Here is a 20,905-nt window from a genome sequence, read left to right on the forward strand (position 1 = left end):
GCTTGGCTGACCTGTGACAGACTGGGAGACACTGAAACAGCATAAATCCTATTAGCTCAAAGACTGAAATTTTGAAATAGCTTAATCTATAGAGCCACAGAATCAAAGTACAATACATAGGACCAACAGAAATTACAGCATGATTTGGAACGAAAGAAAAGGTAACCACCAAAACTGCTGCATGTCATATTTGGTGATAAACGTAAATAGCTCTTTTCCTATTGTAGCTTGTGAAAGTGTCTGTATAAACACTCACAGTGAGTGCAATTACTCTACTAGGTGCAGCTAAAACAGAGAAATTAGCCCAAGTCAAAGGACCAAAAATAGCTAACAGTTGGCAAAGTAAATGGGGAACGCAGCTTTTAACAGAAACTGTATGACAACTGACTCTCATGCCAGTCTTGCTCAATATCTCAATCTGTGAGCCAATTAAAGAGGTGAAAATTCAAGCCATTCAAGATGTAGGGAAACCAGTTTATCAGCATAATTATAAAGAAAGGAACCATTTTGTTTCTTTCACAACAAACTTGAAAATCTACCAAGATGATCTCGTACCTGTTTGTAAATTTCACACCATTCTTCTGTGTATCAACTATTCCATATTTTGAATTATTACGAAGAACTTTTTCCTCCTTGCAGGTTATTCGAAAGTGATGTCCAAACTGTGAATTTGTCTCCAGTTTTATACTTTTGCCAGCTTCCAAGCCTTTTAGATGAAAAGAAAGAAAAAAGAAAACAACTGTATTATCAAAAATCCTGCACCCTGTGCTATTTCTGCTCACTAATCCCCAGTTTGTGTGATGTAGCCTCTCCTACATATGCTATTCAGTACACTTGCTTTAGTTCTGTACAGGTATGAGAAAAACCCAGCCTAACAGAAGTTTATTGATTCATTCTTTGCTCTTACTTTGATGTGCTCTCAAACCGCATATTCAAATCAGGCTCACGATTATTGTATTGCTACATAGTCTCCAGAAATATGAAAAACGTTCACAGTACACTGCACTGACGTTCTATGTTGCTGCTGTAAGCACAGCACTTGTAGTCTTGCAATCTTTTTACTAATACATACTTCTGCTAGTGAGAGTTCTCGTTCCATCCCTATACAATCTTGTCTTTCCTTCTAAGGTGTAACCTAAAATAACTATGGTCTTGCCAATTTTCCTTGCCATATTTACATTAAAAATGGATTATTTTTTTTTTTAAGGTGCTCTTTGAATGCCCAATTCATCAGCTGCACATGAAATTTTTTGCATAGGATAATCAATTTTTTAAGTGTCCCATTTGCTTACACATTACATTTTGCAAAGAACTTCAGAAGAAAACTAGCATGTCCGGAATGGACAACTCTAGAGAATGCTCGGGGGGGGGCAGTTTCAATGCATGTCCTTAAAGGATGTAAAACGGAACTACACCTAGCCAAGAGTTACGATGAGTTACAGTTCTACAAAATGAATTCTGCAGTATCTTGCAACATACATGAAAGTTTCTGAAATATTCTGGAATGCCATCCTTAAAAAAGGCCAAGTTATAAACCAAAAATCACTCAGTTTTCAAAAGATTGTACTGCGACAACTAAAGTCACCCCACGCTAATAACAAAATAATGCAAACATCTCTTAACTCCCGTATGCCAGTTCTCATCACTTGATCTCAAAACATTTTACAAAGGAGGTAAGAATCAAAAGGTAGTTTCATACCCTACCTAGTTCTTTGGCTGCACTCTTTAAAAAGGACTGCATTTTTTCTTCCAGTTCATTCATCTTCTCTCTTAATTCTGTCAAATTAGGATCAAAAGAAGCCTTGACAAGAAATTCATGATTCTCCACCTAGGCAAAAATAATAAGAAAAAATTCATACGAACATAGGCAGGAAGAAAAAAAAAAAAAAAAGAATCATCTACTTGATCATACACGGTGAAATAAATTTATTTAATCATTTATTCCATTTATTTTTATACATATAATTTTGTACTGCAATGCTCTTTGTGATAATTGGTGTCTGATTCAACTACAAAACAAACACATCTCAAACACTTGTTTTCTCAAATAATACATTTTATACAAGCAAAATATACCAATTTAACAGACTCCTTTACTTTGAGATGGAGTTGTCTGCGCACTTATTTGCATACAAATAACTAAGCAGTAGGTAGGAAAAAAAGAGAAGCTAGAGGAAATGAAATTGTTATGTACATAATCTGTATGCTAGTCTGGACTTATGCAGCTAATCAAGACAGAGTGTAAAAGGACGGGGTGTTTCAAAACAAGAAGTCTTTGGAAATGGGAGTTTCTGAAACAGTAATTCCTGCCCCAAACACACTCAGGAGGTTACGGAAAGAGCCTACCTAATATCACCAAAAATCCTATCCAATTTCAACCCAGTTATTTTGAGCTGAAAAGCAATACACATTTCCTTCCAAGCTAAACATTTTCAGAGGCACAGCTGAAGTAAGTTGTATTTCATCTTTTTTCCTCTCTCTTCCCTATGCTTCCACTGCCAGGTGTGTGTTTCTGATGACCTTTACATGCCTCGACTTTAATTTGCAAGCACAACTTGTAACTGCTAAATAAAAGAAACTCAATTTTTAATATACAAACTGTTACGATCAATAAATATTAGCACTGTTGTCCGACATGGAACCTAAGCACTGGCTTTCACATTACTAATATATTTAATCTAATCAAGTTAAAAAAACCAAACCAAAACAACACTTTGATGAAGCTTGCCCTAGCTGTGAATTATCTGCAAAGTTGTACACAAAGCAGCTGCAAATACTTTGCAAAACACACCAAAACAAGATGGTGGTTTACATACAATTTCACTTTACCCACTAGTATATGTTATTAAAAGGAGGAAGGAGAAGAGGAAAGGGAGGTTCACAGTTCCTTTACTCCTTCACAGACAATAAAACTGTCACTCCAGAAAGCACTGAGCGACAGGAACTGTTAACTGTAAGAACTACTGCACACATCTTGTTCTACTACACACAAGCAGCACTTGAAATATGCAGTGCATCAAAACAATTTTAAAGGCATTAGACCGAAGATTCACAGGTTTTGCAGCAACTTGGAACAAAGATTTGTGAACGCAATCTGGAGATGAAGCTAAATGGCTTACGTATTTTTAATTTGTAATGGGGGTACAAGTAAACTACTGCATGAAGAAACTGCGTATCATACTATATATTCAAAGGATTGCTACTTTATTCTGAGAATGATCTTCTCCCAGCAGACAAGTAACTTCCACAGAAGTTACATCACGGAAAACTGAACTGTTAGTGCTTATTTTACCAGCGCTGCAAGGCATTACACTGACGTTTTTGGTTCCAGTTGTGTTGCATGCAAACACAACGCAGTGCCGAAGTTCTCCAGTTGCTTAACCAAAGCACTTGGTAAAGTAATGGATTACAAGATTTTAGAGGACCATCTTGAAACCTGGAGTCATTAAGAAAGGGGTATTTATGACAAAGCATACAGCAGAAAAGACCATTCCTGTTTTTGTAGGGCAGATCCTGGATCTGAAACAGAAACTGGAAAGGCTGGGACGCAAACACCATGTTAACCTGAGAAGAAGGAAGGTAACATTCCTAAGGACCCATGAGGCTCCGGCAGCCCCAGCAGGCGCCCAGACTGGCTGTTGGTTCCAGCCTTCACCCAGGCTGCCATGTCAGAGAGGCTGACCAGAGCCGAAGCTGTGCCCTGCGCTTCCACCCTTCATGGGCTCCTCACTGCAGACAAGCTTTCATTCCACTGCAAGCAAAGATCCATACGTGGCTAAAGCTTACAGCGTGCAAAAAGGCTATGTTACTGCCTCACCCACCGCTCAGTCCAGCGGTCACGGGGATGGCGTTAGTTTCCATGTGCTTGTTGCTAACTCCGTTACAGCTCCAATAGACCTGTGATGACGAATGAGCCCAGAGGCTGCTGGTGTGCAAGACAGAAATCCTAAACTGCTGTGAAGTTTCGTGACAGCGGCATTAAAAGCAAAATTACTTCATCTTCAGTTTACATTAGCCTGGGTTAGGGACCACAGCAGTTTGAGAACCAGTTCAGAGCAGACCAGGCACTCCAGCCCCAGGGTAAATGCCCAGTGGCTTTTCCAGGTGTAGACACCAAGTCTTTAGGACATCTAGCAGACTGTATCCCACTACCTCAGCCTGAAAATCTGAATTTAAAAGGGTGCAAGATCCATGTTTGAAGACAGCTTCTAATATATTGCATTACCCACCCCAACTACTATAGGGCATCTCCTTCCTCATTCATGCCTGGTGAAGGAACCCTTAGCAGGTGACAAGCAGAACTACTCCCTCTGACCACGCTCTCCAAGTGAAAGCCTAGCGCGATCAAGTGAATAGAAAACATCTTAAAACTAAATTAAAAGCTCAGCTAAACTTCCAAGGAAGTAAAATGATTTGGTTTACTAAAAATATTAAAAACTAGTGCTACTAATTAATATAAAAACATCAGGCACCCACAAATATATTACCCTCTAACATCTTCTCAAGCTGTGCTCCTCCTTGCAGCAGTCTCTCAGCTATAATTAGGTAAGTCACTTAAAGCAAACTTTCGCTTTTCTTTTCCGCAGCCCTCAGCGTGAATGTGGCCAACAATCTGGCAGAACAAGCGTTAACAGGAACATGGAACACCACGTACTTGAGTTCTTCGTGCTTTGTACCTAATGAATCCACCATCAGTTATGGTCCAGTAAGGCTACACCTCACCAGAAAAACCAAAGAAAATGCCAGTGAACCCAACTGCCCTCTGATCTCCCCAAAAGAAGAATAAAAATACTCATCATCATTGTGACATTTTACTGATATATTGATTGCTGAAATGCACTGAAGTCTAAATTGCAACTCAGTACTGCATTAAATACAAATGTTACATTTGCTTCAGAGATTAAGGAATGCAGACACGTACGAGAGATTGGTCTGAACACTCTTGCTACCACCTTCACTCTATACATAACCTTTTACTGGCAGGAGTTATGCAAAGGGTTATAATGAAAACAAATCCCTTAATGCAATATGGATAAGGAGCAGACAGACATTGCCTTTTGTCCTACTGAACACACTGCATTTTTCTTAATCTAAGTTTTTGCCCAGACCTACTCTGAAATGATTCGGAGTATAAAATACTTAGTGTGGTAAGTAGCAGACTAACTTCCCAGCATTGACAACACTTTGATACCTGCGTATGTCTACTTACATGAAATAAGACCCAAGCGAGTCACATTTCCAAGGGGTGCTCAAATTAATGTGGTGAGAGCAAATCGTTTGCAGGCTCTAGGACTATGTTGAGCTAGCTAGCTAATCTGAAAAACAAGTCCTTCTGTAAAGGGCTGTGCCCTTAATACTCAAACCAAAACGTGATATATTGAAAGCGCTAACAAACTTGGAAGTTGCCCGGACTTGAGGAGGAGGTTGGAGTAGATGGTTTTTCCAAGGCCCCTTATGATTCTGTGAAAGACGGGAATGGAAGCGACAGTTTCTCAACTTCTATTACAGCCAGGTAAATGAATAACCACATCCCACCCTTTTTGAACTCAGATGTTTCTTCTTATATTAGAATGGATTATTGACATAATTTAGTTGCTATGACAATCTGTCCTTCAGTCACACACATAACAGAGATGGGTATTTGACCTGAACTCCCTGAAAATCTAAGAGAAATTTCAAGTCAAAGTTCAAGTTTTAACATTCATACAAAGAAGGTTTATTCTTCTAGTAAAACCAGTATTGGTTTATTTATAGCTGTTTTCCAGTATCTTGAAGGGGAAAAAAACCCAAGCGAATCCAAAACACCAGATTCTATGGGACATCATTAAAAATAACTGACTACTTGTTCTGTTCAGAAGGACAACAAAACATTTTTAAAGTAGAAACTGAAAAGAAATTCGAAGAGCTGGACTATGAGGGGTGAAGGCTTAGAACAGCTGTTGGTTTTAAAGAAAACAAGTCCCAGGGCATACAAGCTGCATCAACAGATGGTCTGTAGCTAGTATAAAGCTATAAATTTCTTCATTAGCATATATCACAAATTACAGCAACGTGTCAATCAAACAGTCCTTCCTTGAACAGTAAAATGCAGTTGATGAATGCATACACAATACAAAGATAAAAAGTGGTGGTTTTGCCTTTGGATTGAAACACGCATGTTCAAAATTTTAATGCCATAGCATTTTTCAAAAGTTCAACACCTTGCCCTTACAATCATGCCTGGCACATAATTAGGTAGATCTCATATTTCTACAGTCAGTTGAGATTCCACACTTAGGACAATCCTAAAAGCCTTCCAAAGTGACTGAAATGACTATTGAGAAAGGAACATTACATACATTTCTAACCAAGCATGTACATTTCAAAACACATCTCACCAATTCTCTAACAAATACAATGGGAAAAAAATTATGTACAAAACTCACTAAAAATCTTGGCATTGTTTCACCCAGTTAAGCAACAGTTCATGGTTTTGCCTGTGTCCTAAGTGTTCAATGTCCAACAATAATAAGGAAGTCATTCATACTCATACGTTATCCCTTCCACTACAAATTTAAGCAACAGCAATGTTCCTTCCAGCTTTCTTTGGCCAGTTTTTCCTCTGAAAAAAATGCTAGTTTTCCCTTGCAAGCACAGTCCTATCATCAGTAATATTTTATAAGCAAGTGTAGATGCAAGGCTAAGATAATTGTAGTAGCTTTCTCTCTAGTGAGAAAAGTCTTTACACTGGAAATTAAAGTCAGTCTTCATACCTAGGTCAATCATTTTTCAGAGAGGCAAACTGTTAGTTATGAAGAGTTAATCCCGCTGAATAGATGCAAGTCTAATGAACTTTACAGAAGCAAAGAAATATGTAATAAACATATTCTGGCTACATTCTAGATTTGAGGCACATCACTGTAACTTTGAAGACATGAAGAAGCAGGAAAGTGACAAAAAAACTTCCCCACCCTTAATACTGATGAGGTTTTTAAAAAATAGTTTCAGGTCCACAGCATCCAGGTACCCAAAGCATTCTCTAGCATTGGTTAGAGAATTTCAGACAGTGGGTGAATATCTTGATATTCAACTGCTATACTAACAACAGTGTTCACATATTCCACAGTTAAATTATCGCTAACTACTTAATGATCAATTAAATTTAGTGAGTGTAGAGCAGATTGCAAAGTTCAGTGAGAAACTTTAATTGCTAAGTAAACCCCCTCCCACACACCAGCCCATACCTTATCCATGTCCAATGTTGTTTCTATCATCTCCAGAAACTTTGAGAAGTCAGAGTAGATATCATTAAGAGGTGTTATAAACACTGCCAACAACAACATCTGGTGAGCTCCTGTTAAGAACAAACAAGAAAAATTATCATTCACGAAACCCCACAACTTTACCAGAATTCACTTATCCAAGATAAACAGCACCACTACATAGCTGGTTAATTTTTATTAAGATTGGTTACGATTACTTCACTGACGCAAGCATTCTAAAATTGGCATTATCCAATTTATATTCTGATTAAGCTTCTACGTATTCATCTTTGTGCATATCTGGTACTATGAGTGAAATTACAGACAAACAACCGTCTGAAAGTAAACCTGCTGTCTGAACATTACCTGTTCTTGCACATAAAAAGTTGAAATGGTAGTAGAAAGTGTTTCTACAGCAACCAATTTTAAAGATACAAAGTGGAAGTTTCATCATCCACACTCAGAATTTTTAATTTTTGTAATCCAAAATCACCAAAAATTGGGAATATTTGGTAGGTTACAATATGGACATAAATAGAAATTAAGTCATCAAAATTAAATTAGTCTTTTCCAACGTATTTTGTTATCACAAATAGTCTGTAGCACCAGGTATAACTGCATAGCACACATACTGTTTGAAGTTCATACAACATTGTAAGCATCAAATGCAAAATCCAGTTCACAGTTAACTTAGCATGCACAGATAGTGTCAATTTTGTCAAAGAATTATTTTCTTCAGGCCTACAAATAAGCACCTATCCAGCAGCCAGCTGTAAAAACACTGTCAGTAAATTAACGTTTACATCTTTGCAGCCACTTCAAGTTATGATTCAATCACCGAAAGATTAGCATTATTGACTATATGATTTATACAAAATGCCTCAAAAAGAATTCAATACCATGAGCTTATAGTCACTGGATTATGTACAGAATCACAACATTTGCCTTCGACGTTTACAGGCAAGGCTTGACACATTGACAGAGAAACACAGAATTAAGCTCTGGCTATTCCAGAGCCTCCCAATTTCTCAGACTAGGGAAAAACTCCTAATCTTTCCTAAGAAAAACTTTCGTACACATTTATTGAATTCACACAGTCAGAACACAATTACCCAAGGGAGTCCCTCTTCTCTCTCAGCACTGCAACTCGAGTACAAAGAAGCAGGCTGGTTTGTTTTCTTTTCCTCCTGTGCCTTTCTGCTTCCCCACTCCCCCAAGCTTTTCAAATTAAAGTTCTTAACTGATTAGTATCTCTAAATAGAGAAAAAAAATTACATGTTGTTGAGAGATTATTGAAGTTGTCAAAATGGAGTCTTCTGCTGACCAAAAATCTTCAAAACTAAGAGTGATCTGAAATCAAGTACAGCTTGCTTTTTATTCCAGATCTCTTGCTCTGTCACATCTTTTTTTTCTTCTCCTCCTGTAAGATGACACATCTAAACCAACCTAGAAAATAAAAGGAGGCACTAAAGAAGGAAGAGATTGAAGAGCAGAAGATTCACATCCATTCTTCAGAGCAGACTTGGCAGTTCCCAGTGCATCAGCTGACAGAGTGCACGGCACCCACAATGAAATGATCTTCAGTATTCTTGAATTAATGAAAAATGATTGTGCTTGAACTTAAAGTAGTAATTACAATTTCTTTTCTTAAAAGGAGTAAGTAGGAAAGTTTCACTATACATAATACTTAATTATATAAGTTTGAAGAGTACATCTTCAGACACCGTAGGAAGATGTCACATTCAAAAATTAGAAAATACTAATTTCTTACGTAAAGCACTAATGTATTTATATATATTTATGATATGGTTCAAGTTAATACATTCCAAAATTGATTTACACTTTCAATCCAACTTCACATTCACTATCCAACACTTGAAGGAAATAAATAGCGGAGTCAGTGAATACTGAGGATTTATAAAAGTTGTATGTGTCTGCTTTTTCTCAAAAGCGTAACAGTTGGCATTAAGAGAATATGAGAAAGAAACACCATTGAAAAAAATCTATATTAAACTCCAGCTTGTCTTGCACCTTCATTCAATAAACTCATATAAAAGATGCATGGTAAAAAAAACCCACATTTGCACCTACGCAGCATTATTAGCATGTAGGCTAACCATTGAGAGAAAGAATAATAGACCTACGTAGCATCAAAAGCAGAGATGCATATTGATCACAAAGGCTATCTGCTCCCAGGTACAGCTTTTAATTTAAACCATAATTTACTTACTGAAGCACAGATAAGTGTTTATTACATGCATTAAAGACTTTACTATTAATATGGTTTAAGACGTTGTACAGAAATTAGAATCAAGCACTAATCTTCAAACTTGAAACATTTCTATAGTTAGTTTGGCAGCAAATAGAAGTATGAAAACTGACACTATTCCATTGTGTGAAACAGCCACATCTCAATGACTAAATGCACTTAAACCAGCCATTTTGATGGTACAAAAGGTCTTAGAAAAAATGGTGAGGAAAGAACAAGGAACAAAATGGAAATTGGCATAAAATATAGTATGAGTTTACTAGAGGTGGTTCATACCTGTATAGCACAACGTCTGTCTGAGAGAACTGCCTAAGACAAAGGGAAATCTGTAGACCTAATCTAGGCTCTTCTAAAGCATTCAATACAGTGTCACTTGGGATGCCGAGATGCAAGATTCATGATTAATACAATGATCAGAAGGCAGATAGAGAGGACATCACCAGCTTGCAAAAGTTGAATGAGCTGGAAGGACACCAGCAGTACAGCTCCTCCAGGGCTCATACAAGCATTTATCTTTTTAAGATGTGTAAATTAACAATATTAATGCACAAAAGAAGGCTGCTTATAAAATTCACTAATATATACAACATTGAAGAGATCAGTAGGTGAAATTGGAGCAAAATAAATCAGGAACATAACTAACTGACCTTGAAAACTGGGCAAATAGAAATGAAGTAAAATTTAACAATGAGTACAATGATGCATTGATAGATAAACGAATTTCCACTATGAGTAGGGGAATAATCAGCTGGAAGTGACAAAGGATGGGAAACAGACAAGTTCGATCACAACATGGTTATAACACATCAGTGCAACAGTCATGGAAAGAACAGAACTGGAACACGCAATAAGAGGTATTTCCAAAAGCAGTAAGGGGGTATTCAAGCCACTGTATACAATATGGTAAAAATACACCTGGAACCCAGCATACAGTTCTTGTATACTGCATGTTTACAGGCTTAAAATAAAGAGTGTCAGTCTGAGATGAGAAGAAAGATGCTTCAGCAGCTTCTTGAAGACAGACACCTTCTAAGTACCTAGATTTTATGCCGCAGCAATTTGAGTAATGAACAACTGCTCCCTTTTACCAGCAATAACAAAATGATTCGATGACTCAGAGTCCCTTCTTGTCTTACGTATGTTTCTTATGTCTAAAAAACCAAAAAAAGTTGTCTTTACTCACTATCCCCCTCCTCAGATTTCATCATCCATAAAAACAAGCATCTCAACAAAGCAATGCTTCATACTGAGGGAAAGGCAATCACTGCTGATCACTTCATGGTGTAGTTGCTCTGTCTCCCCATATCCATTCACGAGAAAATGAAGTTCTGAAACTGGCAGATACTCAGAATTGTCAAAAATCTTTCTGACTTTCCATCTCTTGTGAATTAAAAGATTTTATACAGTCCTGAACTGGAAAGTGATCAGATCCAGTCTGAATCAGTCACATACATTCAACGTTACCAGACCATTCTTGTACTTCAAACAAGGACGTACGGGTACGAAGAAAAATAAAAACAACACATTTCACCTATTTTAAATTATCTTGGATATACTGCTGATAAATGCTCTAAGGCCAACTGATTCACATGTAAAACAGCAAGAACTTTTTGCAGTTTATTAATTTTTCCATATGGTGAGCTTAGCAGTTTGCCTTACACAGCTTGCTTCTCAAAACTTCTAAAAATGGAATTGTTTTCCTACCCCAATGTTATGACAGAAAAACTCTGTTGATCCAAAAAAGACAACTAATAGAAAAAGAAGTAAAGACAGGAAGCAAGCATTTTGAACGAATACCTCAGTTTAAAATGGAAACCCAAAAGCTCCATGCCAAGGCAAAAACAAGCAGAGTCTGTTTGGAAAAGGCAGAGACATGACTGAGGCAGCTAAAGTGTGGCACAGCTCTTTAAAAAAAAAAAAAAAAATATCTGCCAGCTCCTTCCCAGTTTCAGATCTAACTGCTTTTGGAAATAACACAGCCAACAATCAAAAACTAATTTAAGATTAATATTTTAGAAGATAAGTTTCATTACTTGAAGTCATAAAACTATAGTACAGAAAAGTACAAAATACTGGGTAATGTTACTGTCTACTCAAACAGAGGAAAGAAATTTTTGTAACTGTACCATTTCAAAAATTATTTCTCTTAAAGGCTTTGGTGCTTGCTTTATGCAGAGATTTTCAAAAAAATCAATGGGCTTCTACAAAACTATGCTTTCTGACAAGCTAAGACTGCTATTGCTGTATTGAATCATGCCTCTGTTATGCTGACTTTAATCTTATTCTGCATTTTCTTGGTAATATATAGAAAAGGAAAAGAAATAACAACCTTTGTATTTCTAGATTTGCTTGTCATATCATTGAGCTTCCTACTAATGAAGATCAGAAGAAACTCTGCCACATTACCCTTATCCAATACAGAACATTACAATTAAAAAAAAAAAAAAAAGGCAAATTATACCAATAACGCTTAAACTGACTTGTAATTAAATGCAAAAAAAACAAAGTACAAAGTGTCTTCAAAAGGAGCACAACAATTTTGAATGAACGGTTATCTTGTTTTTAAGATCATAACACATACACAATTGGTCAGGAACTCTTAGAGACAAGTCAACGTCAAATATTACCAAACCATCACTCAACAGTTCAAGTATTTCAGCTACACGCTAATTAGAATGCTTTTTCTTGTAAAGATTTGGCTATGTCTATTTTTAAGTATCTGATTGGTATTTCAGAATTTCAGCTCATTTCAAATTCAAACATCTTTAACCTTTATTCCTGCAACAAAAGTACACAGGGAAAAGGTAATCTTTGGAAGACTACACGCTATTTCTTTGCATCATCAATGTGGTATAAAACACTGAAAACAGACAGGGGTAGCATTACCTTCATGTTTTTCTAGTGCTTGTACAACATTAGGCAGTTGATTAATAGCCTGATACATTCGGTAACAGTCCTGTAAGTTTGCTGCTTGTCTCTGAAATTTCTTTGCCAGCCGGTTAAGATCTGGGAATCGACGCAAGAGATCTTCTTGAAGGCACTGACGTAGTTCTGGATCCCCCACAAAAGCTTCAACCAAATTCAGCCTAAATAAGAGTTCGTAACAATATTAGCATGGCATGGTCTATAATTCTTTTACGTCACTAATTAGAATGAAAACGTTTATCTGGCAGTTTCTAATTATCCTTTCTCTATGTCTGTATCCATTGGCCAACTTTCCTGATAAAAGAACAAATGAAACCAGGACGACGCTCAAGCTGAGAAAGCAAGGATATTCAGACTACGTCATGCTACTGTGATTTTTAATAGTTGGAATATCTAACGAACAGCACTGGAGTGAAAGTTTCAAGTGCAAATGCCAACATCTGTTCTACAGGTATGTCAAAGCTCAGAATCTACTTTGAGATTAATCCTTTCCCTGCACCATAAAAAAAGTCATCCAGTAGACTATGAAAGAACAGATAGTAAGAAGGAAAAACTCACACTGTAGGAAATAACACACTCTTGGCAGAGTTTTACTGTCTGTGGTCGAAGTCAACACTGACACTGTGCAGCTGTGCAACCCTGGATCACAGAATTGGAATCCTTGAGGTTGGAAGGCACCTCTGGACATTGACGACTCCAACATCTTTGCTTAAAGTAGAGTCAACTAGAGCCAGCTGCCCAGGAGTGTGTTCAGTCACATTTTGGGTATCTGCAAGCATGGCCTCAGTATCAACCCCTGGGATACACCTCTAGTAACTGGCCTCCAGCTGGACGTCATGCCCCTGATCACAATCCTTTGAGCCTGGCAGTTCAGCTAGTTTTCAGTCCACCACACTGTCTATTTATCTAGCCCATACTTCATCAGATATAATAAAAGACAGTGACAGAAGCCTGCTGAAGTCAAGATAAGCAATATTCATCACTCTCTCCTTATCCAACAACGCAGTCAATTTCCAGTAGAAGGCTATCAGGTTGGTAAGGCATGATTCTCCCTTTGTAAATCCATGCCAACTACTTCCAGTCACCATCCTGCCCTTAGTATATTTAGCAGTGCTTTACAGGATTATTTGCTTAATGACCTTCCCAAGGCTGAAGATGAGGTTGACCAATCCATTATTCGCTGGATAGGTCTTTTTGCCCTTCTTGAGGATTGGACGAAAGCAAACGTTACTCCTATCTTCAGATGCCTCCTCCAACCATCATGACCTTCGTGAGACAATCAAGATCTGTCCTACAATGACTTTGGCCAGCCACCTCAGCATTGGGGGTGTATTCCTTGGGTTCCATGGATCTGTGTGCACCCAATTTGTGTAAATGTTTGCTAACCTGTTCCTCCTCTAATGAGGTTGTGTCTTCTTTGCTCCACACTTTGCCCCTGGTTTCAGGTGCTTGGGATTCCCAAAGGTAAATCTTAGCAGTAAAAACCACTGTGAACAGCTGTGTAAAAGAGGTGTAAGAAGCCTTGTCTGGGGCCTCCTCATCTTCACTCAAGAGCTGCATTTAAACTAAGGCACTCATCCTTGGTTCTCACCTGGGCTATGCTGCAGCCAGGCCTGTGCGTGGCCATGCACCCCACTGATCCACACCGTGACCCATTGACTTGAGTTCTTGCCTCACCTCACATCATCACTGTAGATTTGCCTGGAGACGCAGACTGTTGGCCAAACCTGTCACCAGATATACCCCGTTTGCCTCATGCAGGTATTGGAGGACTGCGTCCTTATAGGGTACTGTCTCTACCTGTCTTGTTGTCACCACTGACCCCCAGCTTGCCTTCCCTTCAGCCTGCCCTGACATTTTGGGGTTTTTAAGTAGTGAAATAAATATTCTTTAAGTGCAGCTGAAAGCAAGCATAAATCTCAATGAGAAGTGACAGAGCATTAAATTATGGTTTTCCCACTAGAATGTAAGACAACTTCCACACATTTTGTGCTTTCTTTTTTGCACTGGTTAACATTGTCATCTTTACAGATTTTGCATTACTTTGCATTCACAGTTAAACAAAGGAAGTCAGATATTGTTCATTTTGGAACGCCAGAGAGTCCAATGTTCCTTGGTCACACTTTAGGAATACGATGGAAGAACTCTGTCCCCTTCAGAGACCTCCACACATGATATACTGCGTAGATTTCAGGTTAATCACATTAACTTGCTACCTATCAATACCTTGGCTTCAGCAGGGAAGTTAATTTAATTTAGAGACATGCAAGCAGAGGACAGCTTTCACCACATTATTTCTACTGTTTTGCTTACTGGCTGAAAAATGCATCAGTTTCAATAACAGGAGCATTTGCAAACTGCGTTGGGAATGACAATTTTTTTTGGTCATTTTGAAAGCAGTAATCTCTACATTACACTATGCAGTGTTCTGCAGAGAGAGACAGACACCTGAAACAGTACACAGAGGCTAACATGGTACACTGCCCCAGCTAATTAGTAAAGACAGTCACTCAAGAAACAAAGGCTTTGTCTACGGTAACACCAGAGACAGAGATGCCTGGATAGGTAGAAGTACATTTCTGTATATAAGAAATTCAAAAGGAATGTCCTTCTGTTGCAGAAAGCGGTCTACCCACACCACTCCAGGGAACCTTCTGTATTATACCAAACAAAAATTAATGAAAAGGACAAAAGAAAAATCCTACCTCTATATTTATGCATTCCACTATTGCCTTAATAGCTAAGTTTAATGACTGACATTCCTGACCCATAGTGGTGCTTTATTTCCAAAAATGATAGGATACATGGGGAACTTCTAAAAGATACATTCAAGTTTCAGCATGTATGCAGGACTTGTGAAAAGTAGACAGGAATATACTTAAGATACCTACTGCAAGAACGCAGAACAAGATTGATATAAGTAATGTCATAATAGCCAAATAATTTCCAGTTCTGATCCCTGTTGGCATTTAAGAGCACAATTTCTAGCTTTCAGGCTTCTGTCAAACACTTTGGAGGAATAACAAGAATTGTATGATTCTGTCACGGCAGATACATTGCCATCTTTATTAAAAATCCCCACAATTTACCTAGCAGACCAGACTTAAGACTCACATCACAAACTTTTCTCAGAATCACGAGCAGCAACTGGTGAACAAACACACTTGGTAAAGACCAGATTTTTTAATGTTAAAAATTAAAAAAAACAACAGCAACAACAACAAAAAAATAGCAAACAAACAAAAAAAACAGCAAAAAAACACTAAGGATACACAATACAACTGCTTAGCAGACTAAATATAAATCTACTAACCAAATGTCCCTACTTTCCCAAGGGGATAACAGCAGGAATAAATCCCATCTGCAGATGTTCCCCTCAAAGTGTCTTCAGCCCTGTCAGAGCTTACTTAGGGGCAGTATCTGCCAACTTGTTCCTCTTCACAGGAACCAAGGAACTTGGTCATTTTTAGTCCCATAATCTGGAAACAACTCCTTTGGCAAAACAAAACAAAACAAAAAAAGACAGGATTCATTGAAAACTTGCAATAAATCATACCCACACGTTCTTACTGTTACCCTGCTTGGTCTTTAGCAGTTATGGTCATGGCAAACAGACACAAGAGGTTGCACTGTTCTGATGTTATGTCCTCTCACTCCCCAGGCGATATGCAGGATTTGTAAGCCTATTTATTAATTCCCTATTACCGAAATATCACCACACATCAATCCATAAAGAGGCAGAAGTCATGAATACCTTCGTATTTTCTTACCTGCAAAGCTGCATGAAGTTCTAGTTTAAAACACCTTTTCTTCACTTAATAAAAGTACTAGGAAGAAAGTAACATATGCATTTGGAGGACTTATCCCATTGTAAAAGTGAATTTTAATCTAGAAAAATACTACTCTTGCCTGGGGTAGAAAACCAGGGTTTGGTGGTTTTATCCAACCTGCTTAAGCTACAGACTACTCCATGATTTCCATATTAAAGTTTCCAGTATAAAAAACTGTTTTCTCTGTTTTTGATGACCAATCTCAAACATGCAAGAATGTGCAAAATTCAACTTTGCCCTCTGTACTAGATCTCATCTTGCCTTCTAATAGCTTATGTTTCAAGCCAGAGCATTTAGTTTCTCTTCCAAGAGGTCCTTACACAATCAATAATCCCAGCAGTCATATACACATGGAATCACTTATTGAAACTTCATAAATGTTGCACTTGGAAAAGACCAGCAGCAACAATTTGTATAATGCCGCAGTACCTTATCTTTAAAACCCAACTGCACAGAGACTTGCCTTCAACCTGACACACAAATGCCCAGCACCCTTTCTGAATCCACATAAAGCCCTGTAAAACACAGGCAGATTAAGTCTTTCTTTCTATTTGTATTGCTTTATACTTATTCTCATTAAAATCCAAACTATCCCTGTTCTGTCCAATCCATCGGGCTGTTTTGGTTTTCATTAAAAGTTTGGACCTTATTTGTGTCACCGATAAAAGTGTCAGTACCTTACTAGCCAGCTGTTATCCTGATCATTAGAGAATATCTCAAGTGCAGCTTCTAGATTCTTGAGCTTACCTTTGCCAAGATTAAAACCTTTCTCCCCACCCCCGGCTTGTGCCTTTTACACAAACAAACCCTTCACTTTCATCCCACGACTTCCTCAACTTGTTCAACAGCCTCTTGGATAAGAACTTGTCAAAGGCGTTTTGAAAGCTCTAATTTATTCTTTTCTTTTTTTTTTCCTCCTTTGTCCACAACAATGACAAGTTCAAAGAGTTCTCAGATCAGCTTGACACAATTTTCCCCTGCCAAAATCATGCTAATTAGACTAACATCTCATGACCTTCCTAGTACTGTTCTGTCTTCCCCCCCCCCTTGTTTGCCAACCAGGAATATAAGGCTAACAGGTTTGTGTTCGTGCCACATTTTGCATAACAATCTCCTGTATGGTAAAAATACATACAAGGCTGCTGAACAGAAAGGGCTACATCAAGATAATGCATCTGCAAGCCATGCCTAATGCTCACGAGTAATAATGAAATCAAATGACAAGTTGCTTTTAAGATAAAGCTTGACTGAGGAAACAAAAAAAGAAAATACAAAGAGAAACAAATTAAAGAAGTCCAAGAAAGTGCAAACAACAGCTGACAAAATTGTGTGTCTCTCTTTCTACCACACAGTGAAAGGGAAAGGAAGACGAGGCAAAACTTCCCACCACAGACCTAAGGCAGCACAGCCAAGATAACAGAAACAATTATAACTATTGAAACCACACTAGAACACAAATGAAATCTTTGTTTCAAGATGGCTACTTAAATTTGCAAATTAAACCACAAAAATAGCAAACAAATTTTCAGATAACAGAAAACCAATACAAGTACTCTTCTTGAAGCTGGAAACGCTAACCCCCTTTTTTTCCTGCTATTCAAAACCATGGCTATTTATCGGCTTTGAAGTGCAATAACAAGCAACATTAGGCTTAACGTGCCCTGAGAGAGGAAAAAAAACCAACCACCTAACTCCAAATTTCTGTTGGATATTCTGGAATCCAACTGAAAGCATTTCATCCTTTCCTGTGTTTTATTGTTGATAACAGGCGTCTCTCAGACGTGCTATTAACAGACAAAAGACTAACACTCCACACCAAAAAGAGACAACAAAAATCTGTTTTCGATCTAATAAATGGCACACACTTTCCCAAGTCTCATCACAGCGCTTCCGTTCCACCAAGGTTTACGTTTTATTCGACATCAGAAAAGATTGCTTCTTCCTTTGCTACGTCTATGCAGCATTTTTCATCACGATTTTAAGGTTATTGCATTGAATGCTGCCACAATAGAGGTTGTCAGGAGGGTTTAATTGTATTACTAGGCTTTTACGGAGCTAAATATAAAAGTTTAAGTTAACGCGAAAACATTAACCAAGCCTGATTTGTATGCAGACTTCACAGAGGGATGAAAAGAATTCTGTCTGTAGAAATAATAACTAAACTAACAGATTAAAATATAAGACTAGAGTTAGAATGAATAGAATATTTACAATGACTGAGCAGGATTGACCAGTACAAAAAAAACCGCTAACAAACCAGTTAGCTGTACAACAGGCTGAGTTATAAAGTACCCAGGTTTTAATGTCTCCGCCACCAACAACATGCAAACCCCTGGGCAGTTCTGCGCCTCCCACGCGGGCAGGAAGGAGAACGCTTCCTCCAAGCACCTCTGCTCAGAAAAAGGACTCTGCCTTTTTTGTTTTTTTATCATATTATGAAACTTGGATCCATATATAATCAGCAAAATATATATATATATACACATTTAATAATAAGTAATATATGTATTTAATTGCTACTACAGAGAAGTAACTTAAAATCCAAAATTCTGCTGGACATTTCCATGGGAAAAACTGTACTAACTACAAATTCCACATGACACAAAGAAAAAAGCGTTAACACTGAAATCAAATGAAGAACACACTCTTTTACAGGAGAAGATGACTTACTTTTAGGAAGATCTTAAAGGCGCTAACTCCCCCGGCTATACAACAGCCAAGACTTCAGAAGAGCATAAATTTGTATTCTCTGTCTGCTAAAGCTCTTCTATGACTGTAGAATAAGATCAGCTTGTCTGTCTAACTGTTCAACTTGATTATAGACAATTTTATCAGAGAAACACCACTTACAAAAGTAGCGTATTAAGGACTGCTTTAAGATACGCCAAGACTTTCACCTCACCACAAAAGTTTCAGAATATGCAGTTATACCAATTTAATTTCATATTTTCTTTATAGAAAGGAAAGTAGAAAACACTTAATGTACCATTATTTTGGTTTCCCTTGGGTTTCTTTCAAACTCAGATCTCTTCTTAAATCCAATGCAGCCCAGGCAAACCCTCCCTGGACACACTTAACCCAGACATATAAAACTGATGGATTCTTCTTTTCTAATCCTATAGAAATTACCAGAATAACGTAATAAACTACAGCCTCAGGTACTGCCTCTTCAACAGGAGGGCAGGGCAAAGCCAAGCCACCATCTTACTGTTCTAATTGGGTTTTCTTTCCCACAAAAAGCACCTGCGATTTTAACACCCTGCAGGAGGTCCACACTAGAGCAAGTTGCTGTAGTTGATTTAATACCAGCATTTGTGCTTTTCAGCCAGAAATAAGCAAGGCACTGTCATAAGCTCCTTTTATAAACTTCTCCCTGGTGACCCAACTGTTCCCTACACAAGCATCTTCTCTCTCACAAAAATCAGCCAAAAGCCAGTTATCACCGCCTCAAGTAACTGGTAAATATCGCCCTAAATTTGCAAAGCTCTTTTCACGACAAATCCCAGTACGCTTTACAGCCTTTGAAGTATTAAGGCAGACACCTAAGATGGGCACACAGGAGCCTAAATCGGGTATCTGAAGCCTGATACTGAGAATGACTTTACTTCAGGACACTTCTTAGCAGCATCAAAATCACAGTGACCATCCCAGGTCATCTTGCCCAATACAGAGTTGTTACATGCATTTATAAAAATAACATTCAAAATTTCTCAGACAAGCACAAAGAAATAACAATGCAAAAGACCTAGACAGCCCACACATGCTTTTGGAAATGCTTAGTTATGCACAAAAGACTTTGTTATGAAACTGGAGCGATCTTGGTAAACAATTTGAAATAAAAATAGCACAAAACCTGAGGAACAAGCAACCGGCAGCTTTAGAGAGACTCATACCATCAAAAGTCATTTTATTTTACTCATACACCACAGGCTTAACATCAATGATCTTCTCAACGCTCCGCTGGGTTCACACAGCCAGATCGCACCAAGAGGTTTCTGGAGGCTGTGCACAGACAGAAGTTGCTGTGATTTCTGGCAACAAGCCTCCAGCTGGTGGCAATATTTATCCAAGCAGCAGGAGCAGCCTTGCAGGGGACTTGCCATAAGCACCAGTTCCTCCAGTACTTTCAAGACACAAGATCTGAATCCAGGTTTTTGTTTCATCAACAACTCTGAACATTGCTCTCTGGATGAGTTGTATACATACCTCTCTAGCACACGTTACACATGAGAGAGAATAGCCCACGCAAAGGGTCAAAATCTTTCTGTTATTTGAATGAAACGAGTACAATTTGGCCCTACAATAGCATTAGGGTCCAAAATCTCATGTTTCGAGTGAGTGTCACAAGTTGTTCATCTGAGTAAGCTCTCTTTTTGCTCTCCCACATATGCCTGTATGCATAGGGCCTGTAGCTCAGAAGCATACAGCCCAGACAATTCCAACAAGCCCGTGCGAGAGCCTTGTGCCCAGGTAAGCAAGGCTTCTTCCTGCTCCGTCTGCCAAAAAAGCAGCCTGCACCCTCACATGTATTCCCCTCCATGCTAAACAGCTCAAGTTCTTCTGCTGTTTCCCACCTGCTCTTGCCCAAACCGCGTGACCTGTTATATTTCTTCTTAGCATGCTGACACAAAGTTGGTTTC

General features: G+C 38.2%; 1 protein-coding gene across 1 annotated transcript in view; it reads right to left on the bottom strand.

The window, feature by feature from the left end:
- The window catches only part of MSH2 (mutS homolog 2), a 53,235-nt gene that overhangs the window by 13,335 nt on the left and 18,995 nt on the right, over nt 1-20,905 (bottom strand). The window contains exons 7-10 of the mRNA XM_074578923.1: nt 12,397-12,596; nt 7,224-7,333; nt 1,705-1,828; nt 556-706 (exon numbers count right to left, since the gene is read on the bottom strand). Coding sequence (XP_074435024.1) covers nt 556-706; nt 1,705-1,828; nt 7,224-7,333; nt 12,397-12,596 — 585 coding nt within the window. The remainder of the gene's footprint in view (nt 1-555; nt 707-1,704; nt 1,829-7,223; nt 7,334-12,396; nt 12,597-20,905) is intronic.

This window comes from Larus michahellis, chromosome 3 (genome assembly GCF_964199755.1).
Source record: "Larus michahellis chromosome 3, bLarMic1.1, whole genome shotgun sequence".
NCBI lineage: Eukaryota > Metazoa > Chordata > Aves > Charadriiformes > Laridae > Larus > Larus michahellis.